Below are 12,001 nucleotides of genomic sequence, written 5' to 3' on the forward strand. Positions count from 1 at the left end.
AGGTAATAATCAGAAATCAGAAGCACTTTGTCATTTTGTTTCATGCACTTGCGCACATGAAATGAAATGAAACATTGTTTCCCCCAGCTCACAGCAGTGCAACACAAAGACAACAAAATATATTCAAAAACTACAAGAACTACAAGAACACATATGTCCACACTAATGCATATATCTAAACTAAACAACAAAAAGGTCACTGTCCAGAAGAACAAACACCAGCCAGGATGACTGTCGGAACTGCCGGTCTGCATGGGCTAGCGTCCTGTCAGACCGCCCTCGGTGTTTCCTCTTCGGGTCCAGCTCCAGTCAGGCCCATGGTCCCTGGACCCACAGGACGCAGCAGACAAGTTCTAGCGCCAGCTCTCCCAGCCATCAAACGAAGACAAACTTAGACGCAGACATGGACAAAGACACTGTACCATGGATGGTACTGGGTGAGGTACTGGGTGAGGCCACCGCAAAGTGAATTCGCGCTTCCATCTTCCCACACCGGTACTGGGTGAGGCCACTGCAAACGTGAATTTGCGCCGCCATCTTCCCACACCGGCGATAAAGTGTAGAGGTGCAGAGAATATATCAGAGATGCTTAAATAAATGTTTTTTAGCCCCTTATTTAGTCCATGCTCGGTTGACTGCATAATCACTTTTCTATTGCAACTGCAGCCTTTAGATGGTGGTGTGGGGGAGATGGAGAAGCCAGTACTGTTTCTTGCACACACCCAAACTCAAATGTTAGGATGTGCTCACATTAAGGGGTTTATCATCAGTGCTGTTTTAGGCCAGTTTGAACCAGGCCTGGTAGCCCTTCTCCTGATGTGGTTCACATACCTGCTGATATTATTATGGCTCTCTGGCTGTGCTTGGAACTGTTGAGAGCTGCATACTGTTGTAATTGGTGGCACCCTGCACCCCCATTACCACCCACCCAACCCTTCTCCTTCTGTCCCCCCAACTCAGACCCTGTAGCCTACTGCCTACCCTGTCCCGAAGGGATGAGACACTTCAGGAGAAACTGTTGGTAGTAAATGGCAGTGATATCCGCTGCTGACAAGGCTATGTCGACAGGCATTTCTATTTAAACACACCCCCAACTTCCTCCAGTCCATGCAGTTTTAATATTCAGAGTATAATATAATATTCGGCAGGTATGGCTGGTGTGGGAAGATGGCAGCACGAATTCATGTTTGCGGCAGCCTCACCCAGTACCGTCCATGCAGTGTCGTTGTCCATGTCTGCGTCTAAGTTTGTCTTCGTTTGATGGCTGGGAGAGCTGGCGCTTGATCGGCTGGGAGATCTTGGTCTGCTGTATCCTGTGGGCCCAGGGACCACGGCCCTGCCTAGAGCTGTGCCCGAAGAGGAAACACCGAGGGCGGTCTGACAGGATGTGGAAGCGAGGCAGGCTAAGCTAATTGCTAACCCATGCAGACTGACAGTTCCGACAGTCATCGTGGCTGGCGTTCGTTCTCCTGGACAGTAATTTATTTTTTTTCTTAGTTTAGATATTTGTGTTAGTTTTGATATATGTTGCAGTTCTTGTAGTTTGGATGTGTGTTGTTGTCTTTGTGTTGCACTGCTGTGGGCTGGGGGAAACCATGTTTCATTTAATTTCATGTTCGCAAGTGCATGAAATGAAATGACAAAGTGTTTCTGATTCTGATGTTTAACTGGAGTCTGTTTGGGTGACTTTTCAGCCATGCTAGCTCACATCTGCGGTAACCACATTGTTTGTTGTTGGTCAGACGATGTTGACAAGAGCACCATTGAACTCCCCTGTACTTTGAGCGGCGCTTTTACAAGGTGTTGGGATTTGTTTTGAACTGTCAGACTCAGTTAACGGTCTAATCGTCCCTAATTTAGACCTGCTACTACTTCAACGGTGCCTCCTGATGAAGGAGGTCCACATTCCCGCTGGCTGCCTCCATTAGACCGGACACTGACCTCTGATGGTGGAAGTTTTCACTTACGCAGGCTTTGTCCTCTTATTCATGGGGCAAAAAAACAAAATCTGAGTCACGTTTTTATGGATGAAACTGCTGCTGTGAGCAGAGTTCTGGAGAAAATGCTTCCCCTCTTCATGGGTTGTCCGCCCCGAACGTGGCTGATCCCTGCTTCATGTTCTCTGACGGCCTCTGTTCTTGGCTGGACATGTTGAGGCTGGCATGGCATTTCTGGCTGCCGGAGATTGATCTGACGGTGCTAGTATGGAATGGCGTATGTGTGTGTGTGTGTGTGTGTGGTGTGGTGTGGTGTGGTGTGGTGTGTGTGTGTGTGTGAGAATACCAGAGATTGAGAGAACTGATACGTGCTAATGAATTTAACTATCTATTTCCGTGTCTGTGCCAGACTGGCATGCTGAAGTGTGGTTATTGTTGAAATTCTGTGGTGGTGTCAGGGCTTGGCTACGGGGCGTGTGATGCTGTTATTTGTGAAAAATAGTTTGTGAGAATTAAACGCTCCGGTCTATTGCCTAATCACCAGCATTCAGTGTTTTGCTCTCTCTTCTCCTATCACCCATAGGCATGGAGCACTTTATTTATTTATTTTGGGTTTTTTTTTTTCCTCCTTTTTCTCCCCAGTTGTACCCGGCCAATTACCCAACTCTTACGAGCTGTCCCGGTCGCTGCTCCATCCCCTCTGCTGATCCGGGGAGGGCTACAGACTACCACATGCCTCCTCTGATACATGTAGAGTCACCAGCCGCTTCTTTTCACCTGACAGTGAGGCGTTTCACCAAGGGGATGTAGCACGTGGGAGGATCATGCTATTCCCCCTAGTCCCCCCCCCCCCGATCAGGCGCCCCAACCTACCAGAAGAGGCGCTAGTGTAGCAATCAGGACACATACCCTCATCTGGCTTACCGTTCACAGACACGGCCAACTGTGTCTGCAGGGACATCCGACCAAGCTTGAGGTAACACAGGGACTTGAACCAGCGATCCCTGTGTTGGTGGGCATTGGAATAGACCACCACGCCACCCGGACACCCTCACTGGCATGGAGCGTTTTTGTTTAAACTTTCCACCAAGGGCAGCTCCACAGCCTCTTAGCACAAATTGATTCTTAAAATAGAATCTGAGCACCTCCAAGTAAGGTTGGTTACCTGCCAAATTCACCAGTAGAGGAGCTTAACTTATTACCACAACCAAACACTCACTTCCCACAGTGGACACAACACTCGGAGTACGTGGGTGCATGATTAAGAGTAGGTGAGAAGGGGTAGGAAAAAATAAGTGTACACTTCCTCCTACTCCTTTTCCAACATGTAACAAATAATTTGGTGCATACGGAGATCTGTTCGCTAAGTTTGATGAGTGGATTTGTTGATCACCTCAGATTATTATCAATGGCCAATCTGTATATCTGTTTATATACACGTTCGAAATAAATCATCATCATCATCGATGTCATCTAATGCATGCATTTCAGTTTCAGTACCCCCCCATGGCACACAGTAATACCCAGGTTAGTGATGTGTTTAATATTGCAACAACTCATTAATAATCATAATAATAATAATTAATATTTCAACAACTTCCTCTACATTAAAACATAGAATAATCCAGGAGTGGGGAGCTCTTTCTGCAAATCTGCCTTACATCTTCCCCTTTCAGAATCAGAAACTCTTTATTTGTCATTTCATTTCATGCACTTGCGCACATGAAAGGAAATGAAACATAATTTCCCCACAGCAGTGCAACACAAAGACAACAACACACATCCAAAAACTACAAGAACTGCAAGAACACATTTTTCCAAACTAACACATAACTAACTAAACTAACTAAACAAAAAAAAAGAATCACTGTCCAGGAGAGCAAACGCCAGCCAGGATGACTGTTGGAACTGCCAGTCGACATGGACTAGCAGTTAGCTTAGCCTTCCCTGCTTCCGCGTCCTGACAGACCCCCCTCAGTGTTTCCTCTTTGGGTGCAGCTCCGGTCAGGGCCGTGGTCCTTGGGCCCACAGGACGCAGCAGACCAAGCTCCCCCAGCCGATCCAACACCAGCTCTCCTAGCCAGACTTCTTCAACACACCTCCCTGCACTCCACATGACGACACTAAAAACAAAGTCAAGGCTAGGCGAGGCCGCCGCCAGACCGCTCCCGGTGTTATCGGAACTGCCGGTCTGCATGGGCTAGCAGTTACCTTAGCTTGCTCCGCTTTCGCGTCCTGTCAGACCGCCCTCGGTGTTACCTCTTCGGGCACAGCTCCAGGCAAGGCCGTGGTCCCTGGGCCCACAGGACGTGGCAGACCAAGCTCTCCCAGACGATCCAGCGCCAGCTCTCCCAGCCATCAAACCATAACTTCAGTCTAGTTATGCCAGGCTGTAACCTTTTATTTATTAACACGTTTGTTTGCATTGTCGTCAAGATTTCCTTCAAGTCCAGTTCACTCAGGGCAGGCTCGACTTTATAATTAATAATCATTTGAAAAATAAGTGAGTGGATAGCCTGAGCTTTGGTGTTCACCCCTTATTGACATGTAAGGTCACAGGGTGTAACACCCTGTTCATGAAGGCCATGGATTTCCCCATATCCCCCTCTTCAAGACATGTGGAGGGGTCAAAGAGTTGTGTAACACTGACATTACTAGAAGAAATGGATTGATTGATTGATTGATTGATTGATTGATTGATTGATTGATTGATTGATTGATTGGCAGGCTTTAAATAGACAGTTGATTGGAAAGCAACGGTGCGTTTAGGGGTCATGTAGGAGGGTGGAGGTGGTTACTTAATGGAAAACAAGTTGTTTTCTGGGAATGGAGAGGAAGCTAAATAATGAAAGGAAGGTCTCCCTGATTGAGTTTGAGTGTAGGGTTTTATTACTAATGGGTAGAAGAGGGGGTGAGGGAATAAGAAAGTTTGGATAGAGGAGAAAGCTGAGGGGAAAATGAAGAGAGGAAAGCATCAGTGAAGCAGGTAACACCCTGTCGATGGCCAAGGGGTGGAAGCGGGGCCACCTCTGAGCATTTCCTCTCCCACTAAATCAACTTTACGCTTCCCAGTACTTCTCCAAGGTTCCCGTCAATTAAAGTCGATGACACAATATTACTTAACATTATAAAAATTCCTGCAGACTCGGGGCTCCATCCGTCACTCGGTCTCTTGGGAGGAATAATGCCTCGGTTCCAGCTAGGGAAGATTTAATGCTTCGCTTTATGAGACCAGGATCCCCCCCCCATCTCCCTCGCTACTCTCTCTTGGCCTCATCTCCCACTTATAGAAAGCAGAGCGCAACCTGTGTTTGTTTATGTTCTTCGTTTCCCTCTCAGTTTTCCTTCTTTTTATGGTAAGCAGTTTGCCTTGTCCCCTGGCCGACGTGGGCAGTGTTACTGTAATGGAACATCTCACTGTCACCGAGGACTTGTTGGCCGAGAGCGAAGGCTTTAGACCGCCACCAGGAGGCCAGTTGTTTATGGATGACTGTGTGTTTATTAGCTCGGTCGAGGCCCCCAGGGCTGCCCTTGGCCCCTCGTCCTGGTTCCCCTGCCTCCCCTCTCCTCTCCACTGTGGCCCGGTGAAATCATGGCTCATAAAGTTGAAGTCACACTCCCAAGGCCAGCCAGATTCACGGCATCTGCCCCCAGGGTTGCTGTTTGTATAAATCGCAGAATGCTTTCAGGAAATGTCCCTGACTTGCATGCAAAAAAACCAAAAAAACACCCGGATTCGATCTGACTTTGAGAAACTCCACATTCTGAGAACGCAGCTGCTGCTGCATCCTGTGGTAGCGATCATCACCTCCCACCCCCGCCTCGCACCACCCCTTCGCTCCACTCCACGCTTCCCATCTTCCCCCCATGTCATCAGATCTGTCCATTTATACTCCTGTTGCTGGCTTTGACTAAGCATCTCCACTCGTCACTATCAGTAAGTGTTCCCCTTCTAAACACCCCCTGCACACCCCCACCCCCGACACCCCAAGCTGACAAGTTTAAAGAGTGTGACGGGTTGGGAAATTTCTCACTTCACTGAGAAAAGGGACTGTGAAGTAATGTGAAGCTTCATCGCTAAGTATTTTTTTTGGGGATTTGTCAGCACATGCTTGGAATGATCTTTGATATTCCTCTCCTCCCTTTCTCCCTGTCTCCCTCCCTCCTCACCCGCTTGACTCTCTCACCTCCACCATCTGCTCTGTTTGTCTGTCTGTCTGTCTGTCTTTCACACCCTCTCTCCTCTCTCTCTGTCTTCTTTCTCTCTCCTGCTCTCTCTCTTCCTTTCTCTTTCTCTCCCTCTCTCTCTCTTCCTCTCTCTCTTCTCTCTCGCTCTCCTTCTCTCTCTCTCCTTCCCTCTCTGTCTTGCTCTTCCTCTTCCTCTCTCTCTCCTCTCTGTCTCTCTCCTCTCTCTCTCCCACTCTCTCTCCCTCACCCTCTCCCTCTCTCTGTCTGTCTGTCTGTCTCTCCCTCTCTCTCTCTCTCTCTCTCTCTCTCTCTCTCTCTCTCTCTCTCTCTCTCTCTCTCTCTCTCTCTCTCTCTCTCTCTCTCTCTCTCTCTCTCCTTTCAGGTTGACAGCGTTTGTGCTGAAATCCTTTGCTCAGTCACGGGGCTTTATCTTCATTGACCCTGAGGAGCTGCGCACTGCCAAGTCCTGGCTGATCAAACACCAGCGAGACGAGGGCTCCTTCCCCGCCATGGGACGCATCCTCAACAAAGACCTGCAGGTAGTCCTGCATTTTTCTGTGTGTGTGTGCGGAAGTGTGTGTGTGTGTGTGTGTGTGTGTTTGAGTGTATGTGGGAGCTAATCTAGGTGTTTCTGTCTATACAACGGGCAGGGCAAAGCCTTGCCAACAGCTGGGCCCGGTCCACCTCAGCCCCCCTATTCAGCAAACACCAGTCACAATGGCCCCAGATGCTAAAAGGGAGGTCTATTTAATTGGGGATTTCCCAGTCTGCGCTGCTTCTGTTGCGGATGAGGCTGTACGACTTAATTTGGCTGCTGCTCGCCTACCTCCACCCAAGCCGGCCGGCCATTTGTTTGGATCAGCCATGCACTGTGCAGTATATGGGATATGTTCTCTGTGTTCTGAATAAATATTATTCACTCATGTTTCATCAGTGCATGCAAGCAAATCCATTCATTGCCAAATCAAAAAAAAAAAAAATCAAATCATTGTCCGTCCATCCATTATCCGAACCGCTTATCCTGCTCTCAGGGTCGCGGGGATGCTGGAGCCTATCCCAGCAGTCATTGGGCGGTAGGTGGGAAGACACCCTGGACAGCCCGCCAGGCCATCACAGGATGATAATAATAATAATAATTACTGCAGCAAGAAGGTCCTGGGTTTGAGCCCCGGGGTAGTCCAACCTTGGGGGTCGTCTCGGGTTGTCCTCTGTGTGGAGTTTGCATGTTCTCCCCGTGTCTGCATGGGTTTCCTCCGGGTGCTCCGGTTTCCTCCCACAGTCCTAAGACATGTAGGTCAGGTGACTCAGCCGTACTAAATTGTCCCTAGGTGTGTGTGTGTGTGTGTGTCGGCGTGTCGGCCCTGTGGTGGACTGGCAGCCTATCCAGGATGTCTCCCCGCCTACCGCCCAATGACTGTTGGGATAGGCTCCAGCATCCCCGCAACCCTGAGAGCAGAATAAGTGGTTTGGATAATAGATGGATGGATGGATAATAATACTTCAATGAAATATACATTTTTTTCAAATACATGAGCTGCCCTGCTTGAACTAAGTCAACAAAACAGGAACACCTGTTCCAAGACGTACACATACCAATTAAAACCAGGTGAAAGCTGTTATCTTGTATTAACAAGAACACATGAGACGGAGATGTAGACAAGGTGAGGACATTGCCTAAAGAATTGTTTGGCCTCAATACAGTTGTTATTTAGATTTGCAGCAGAGGGTGCGATGCAATATTTGAGGAAATGCCCCAGATATCTGGCACATGGTGTGTATTGCCGTGTCTGTTATCCATAAAATGCTCTGCATTGTAGCGTGCATCATCATGTATAAGCCTTCATCCACAGGGAGGGATCCACGGGAAGATCTCGCTCACAGCTTATGTGGTCGCCGCTCTCCTGGAGACAGGGATAACCACAGAGGTAAGCGGCACAACAAAACAAACCACTAATAACTTCCTCTCCATCACCAGTATATCACAGTGATGAATACTGTGCAAAACTGAACCCGAGTCAGTATCCTACCCACTATACTGTATACACATAATCACACTTGCACTGGGCCCTTATACTAACCAGCAGTTGTATAGTCACCATCCACACACACACACACACACATACACACACACACACTTGCTGGTTGTCCATCGTGCCCGATGATGACCATCTTCTTCTATTTGTGAGTCCTTTGAGGACTCAGATAGCAGAAGATACCTGCGCAGAGATGGTTTTTAAAGTGGCATGGGGGGTGCGCTTCTCCCAACGCCACATGACTTGATTGTAGAGGAGATGGTTCCGATGGCAAGGGGGATCCCTAGACGACCGGCACCTCCACACAACTGCAGGGGGCTGCCGGAAATCCAGTTTTTCGGAAACCGCCTCGAAGCGTGCCGCCACAGCTTGCTTTTCTGTTGGGGTGAGCTCCCTTAGCCTTATGTCTTCCAGACTCACCCACAAGGCAGCGGGGCAGTGGTTGATAGGTGCCAGGGCGTGTCCACCAGGGTGGGCCTGCACACCATATCTCTGGGGCCCACTGCTGCTCCGAGATCCCCTGCCAAGTTAGCCTGGGGCCGCAAGACCCCAGTTACCATGTGTGGCCACGGGGAGGCCTGGCAGGAGTCTTGGTGAAGGAGAGGCTATGTACTGGCAAGGGAAGGCTTACACGCTAGCATGCTTCCCTATTCGCCACAAAGGCTAGCCAGCGGCAGCAAGCTAAGGGCAGGAAGGACACAAGCGGGTTGGAAGAACACATGCACCTTCCCTCCAACTACACACTGCTGCACTAGACGCATCACAACACCCTGTGTGTATGTACACACACACACACACACACACGTACTTTTTATAGTATAACATTTCATGTTTGTTTGAAATGTGCTATGTAAATTGATTGATTGATTGATTGGTTGATGTGTGGGCCAAATCATGTCTCATTTAGCTGTATTTCCCCATGCTAACTCCCACTATAAACACCCCATAATATGGGGGCGTCCGGGTGCTGAGGCGTTGTATTCCACTGCCTACCAACACGGGGATTGCCGGTTCGAATCCCCGTGTTACCTGCAGCTTGGTCGCACGTCCCTACAGACACAATTGCCCGTGTCTGCGGGTGGGAAGCCGGATGTCGGTGTGTCAGAAATCAGGAAGACTTTGTCATTTCACCTCATGTACTTGAGTACATGAAGTGCCGTTTCCCCCAGCCCACAGCAGTGCAACGTACAGACAAAAACGAATTTAAGAACTACAAAAACACACATCTTCAAACTAACACATATATTCCAACCAAGCAAAGAAAAAAAAATCATTGTTCAAGGGAACAAATACCAGCAAGGATGACTGTCGGATCCGTTGGTCTGCATGGGCTAGCAGTATGTGTCCTGGTCACTGCACTAGCGCCTCTTCTGGTCGGTCGGGGTGCCTGTTCAGGGAGGCAGAACTGGGGGTAATAGCGTGATCCTCCCATGTGCTACATCCCCCTGGTGAAACTCCTCACTGTCAGGTGAAAAGAAGGGGCTGGTGACTCCACATGTATGGGAGGAGGCATGTGGTAGTCTGCAGCCCTCCCGAATCAGCAGAGGGGGTGGAGCAGCGAACAGCACGGCTCGGAAGAGTGGGGTAATTCGCCAAGTAAAATTGGGGAGAAAAAGGGGCAAAAGAAAAAAAATCCAAAAGAGCAAAAAAAAAAAAAAAAAACCTTAATATACCATATTGTACCACAATATGGGCAGCAGGTTATGAACCATGCATTAATATCAGTGGAGGATTGAATGTGGAAACAAGAGCGCGGAGGGAAATAGCTTGAGCAGCATCCACTTCACAACCTGCCCCATTTGACTCTCTCTCACACACACACACACACACACACACACACACACACACACACACACACACACACATGCAGCCAGTAGCATCAGACAACTGTCAACTTAGATATGAGTCATGTGGGAACTGCGTCACTGCGTCCCCGATAGTTGCGAAGATGAATGTGCTGGCAGCAAGTCCGCTCATATTTGTTATGCCCCAGTGCTGCTAGTCTAATATCTAATCACTCCGCGGACTGCACCAGGAGATTTATGAGCGGAGACATGCAGAGACAATCAAACCCCGTGGAAGATGCTTCTCCGGTGCAATCCATCCTACCTATCTTGCTTAATCTCCCCTTGACGCTTTCTTTTTTTCCTGTCTTTTTTTTTTTTTGCTCTGTGAATCTCTCCCTCGCTCACTTTCTCTGTTTGCTCCGGGGCTGCTGTCTTTGTTAAAACAGTCTTCAGTTCTGCACAGATTCTGAACATTTTAGATATTTCGTGTGACCTTCAACAAAACTTCTATGCTGGCAAGCACCACTCCCCTAACTGACCCTGCACCTTTTTTTTTTTTATCCCCCCTTTTTCTCCCCAATTGTACTTGGCGAATTACCCAACTCTTCCGAGCCGTCCCGGTCTCTGCTCCACCCCCTCTGCCGATCCGGGGGAGGGCTACAGACTACCACATGCCTCCTCCCATACATGTGGAGTCACCAGCCGCTTCTTTTCACCTGACAGTGAGGAGTTTCACCAGAGGGACGTAGCGCGTGGGAGGGTCACACTATTCCCCCCAGTTCCCTCTCCCCCCCAAACAGGTTCCCCGACCGACCAGAGGAGGCGCTAGTGCAGCGACCAGGACACATACCCACATCTGGCTTCCCACCCGCAGACATGGCCAATTGTGACTGTAGGGACGCCCGACCAAGCCGGAGGTAACACGGGGATTCGAACCAGTGATCCCTGTGTTGGTAGGCAACGGAATAGACCGCTACGCTACCCAGACGATACTGACCCTGCACTTGGACTCTGTGGTGTGGTAGGGGATGGGCAAAAAACGAATTCCCCTTTAAAAATCAGTGACGTATCCTCTTTTTCCTTGTATTTTTTCCCTTTATTTTACCGTGCCTAGGACGAGGTGCACACTTTATCCTCGTGTGCTTCGCAGGGTTGAATCTCATCATGACGTTTGATGCAGGACGTTGTGTCTCATTTTAACTTTGGCCGTCCCAAGCCGCTGCACTTCATCACAAGGAAGAACAAAAAAACTTTCAGCAACTCCACGAGTAGGAAGAAACCATAAGCGCCGCAGAACACTGCGGAACGTTTTGTTTTGTTTTTTGGAAGAGACCCCATGTTGCCGGCGTCTCCGACGTTTAAGCCCTCAGACCTCATGTTTGTTTTTTTCTCCCACTGTTTCTCTGCAGCGATGACTGTTTTTTTTTTGTTGTTGATCATCTCTACTCCTTGGCTCCGCTCCACCTTCTCCTTCTATCTATCCGTCCCTCCGTCTCATCCCTTCCTTTCCTCCCCCTTGAGGGTAATCTTCTGAGAGTCTGCCCTTTCACAGCTGATAAAAAGTGAAAAGGGATCCTGCACATCAAAGCGGAGGCTCCATCCCCCTTTCCAATTTCACCTAATTAAAAGATGACTGGAGCAATTACAGTGAGTGGCTGCTGAACCCTATCATCTACGGGGCGAGGGAGAAGGTCACATCTGGACGAGATGAAAGTCAAGCCTCCACTTTTTAATGGCCAAATGAACGGTTATTCCGCAAGCGTATCTCAGTGGGGGAAACGGGCAGTGAACTGGGACAGGACGGGCTGTAGAAACAGTCGGCCTCTGACAGCGATCATGATGATGATGATGATGATGATGGTAGTTGGGATTGTGGAAAAGGGTGTGTGTTTGGGGAGGGGTAGGTCGGAGGTCATGTCATGTTACGCTCATATCTATAACTCACAGAAATGTGCGTGCGTGGGCGTGTGTGTGTGTGTGTGTGTCAGGGGTTTGCTATGGCAACCAGCACAGTCTCCCGTCAGGTGGAAAATTTCACTTCCTCTGGAGAATTTTT

At 48.9% G+C, this 12,001-nt stretch overlaps 1 protein-coding gene across 1 annotated transcript in view; it reads left to right on the plus strand.

Annotated features, from left to right (window-relative positions):
• The window catches only part of cpamd8 (C3 and PZP like alpha-2-macroglobulin domain containing 8), a 119,625-nt gene that overhangs the window by 53,672 nt on the left and 53,952 nt on the right, over positions 1-12,001 (plus strand). The window contains exons 29-30 of the mRNA XM_056276951.1: positions 6,508-6,664; positions 7,976-8,050. Of these exons, the coding sequence (XP_056132926.1) occupies positions 6,508-6,664; positions 7,976-8,050 (232 nt within the window). The remainder of the gene's footprint in view (positions 1-6,507; positions 6,665-7,975; positions 8,051-12,001) is intronic.

Source organism: Lampris incognitus, chromosome 3 (genome assembly GCF_029633865.1).
Source record: "Lampris incognitus isolate fLamInc1 chromosome 3, fLamInc1.hap2, whole genome shotgun sequence".
Classification (NCBI taxonomy): domain Eukaryota; kingdom Metazoa; phylum Chordata; class Actinopteri; order Lampriformes; family Lampridae; genus Lampris; species Lampris incognitus.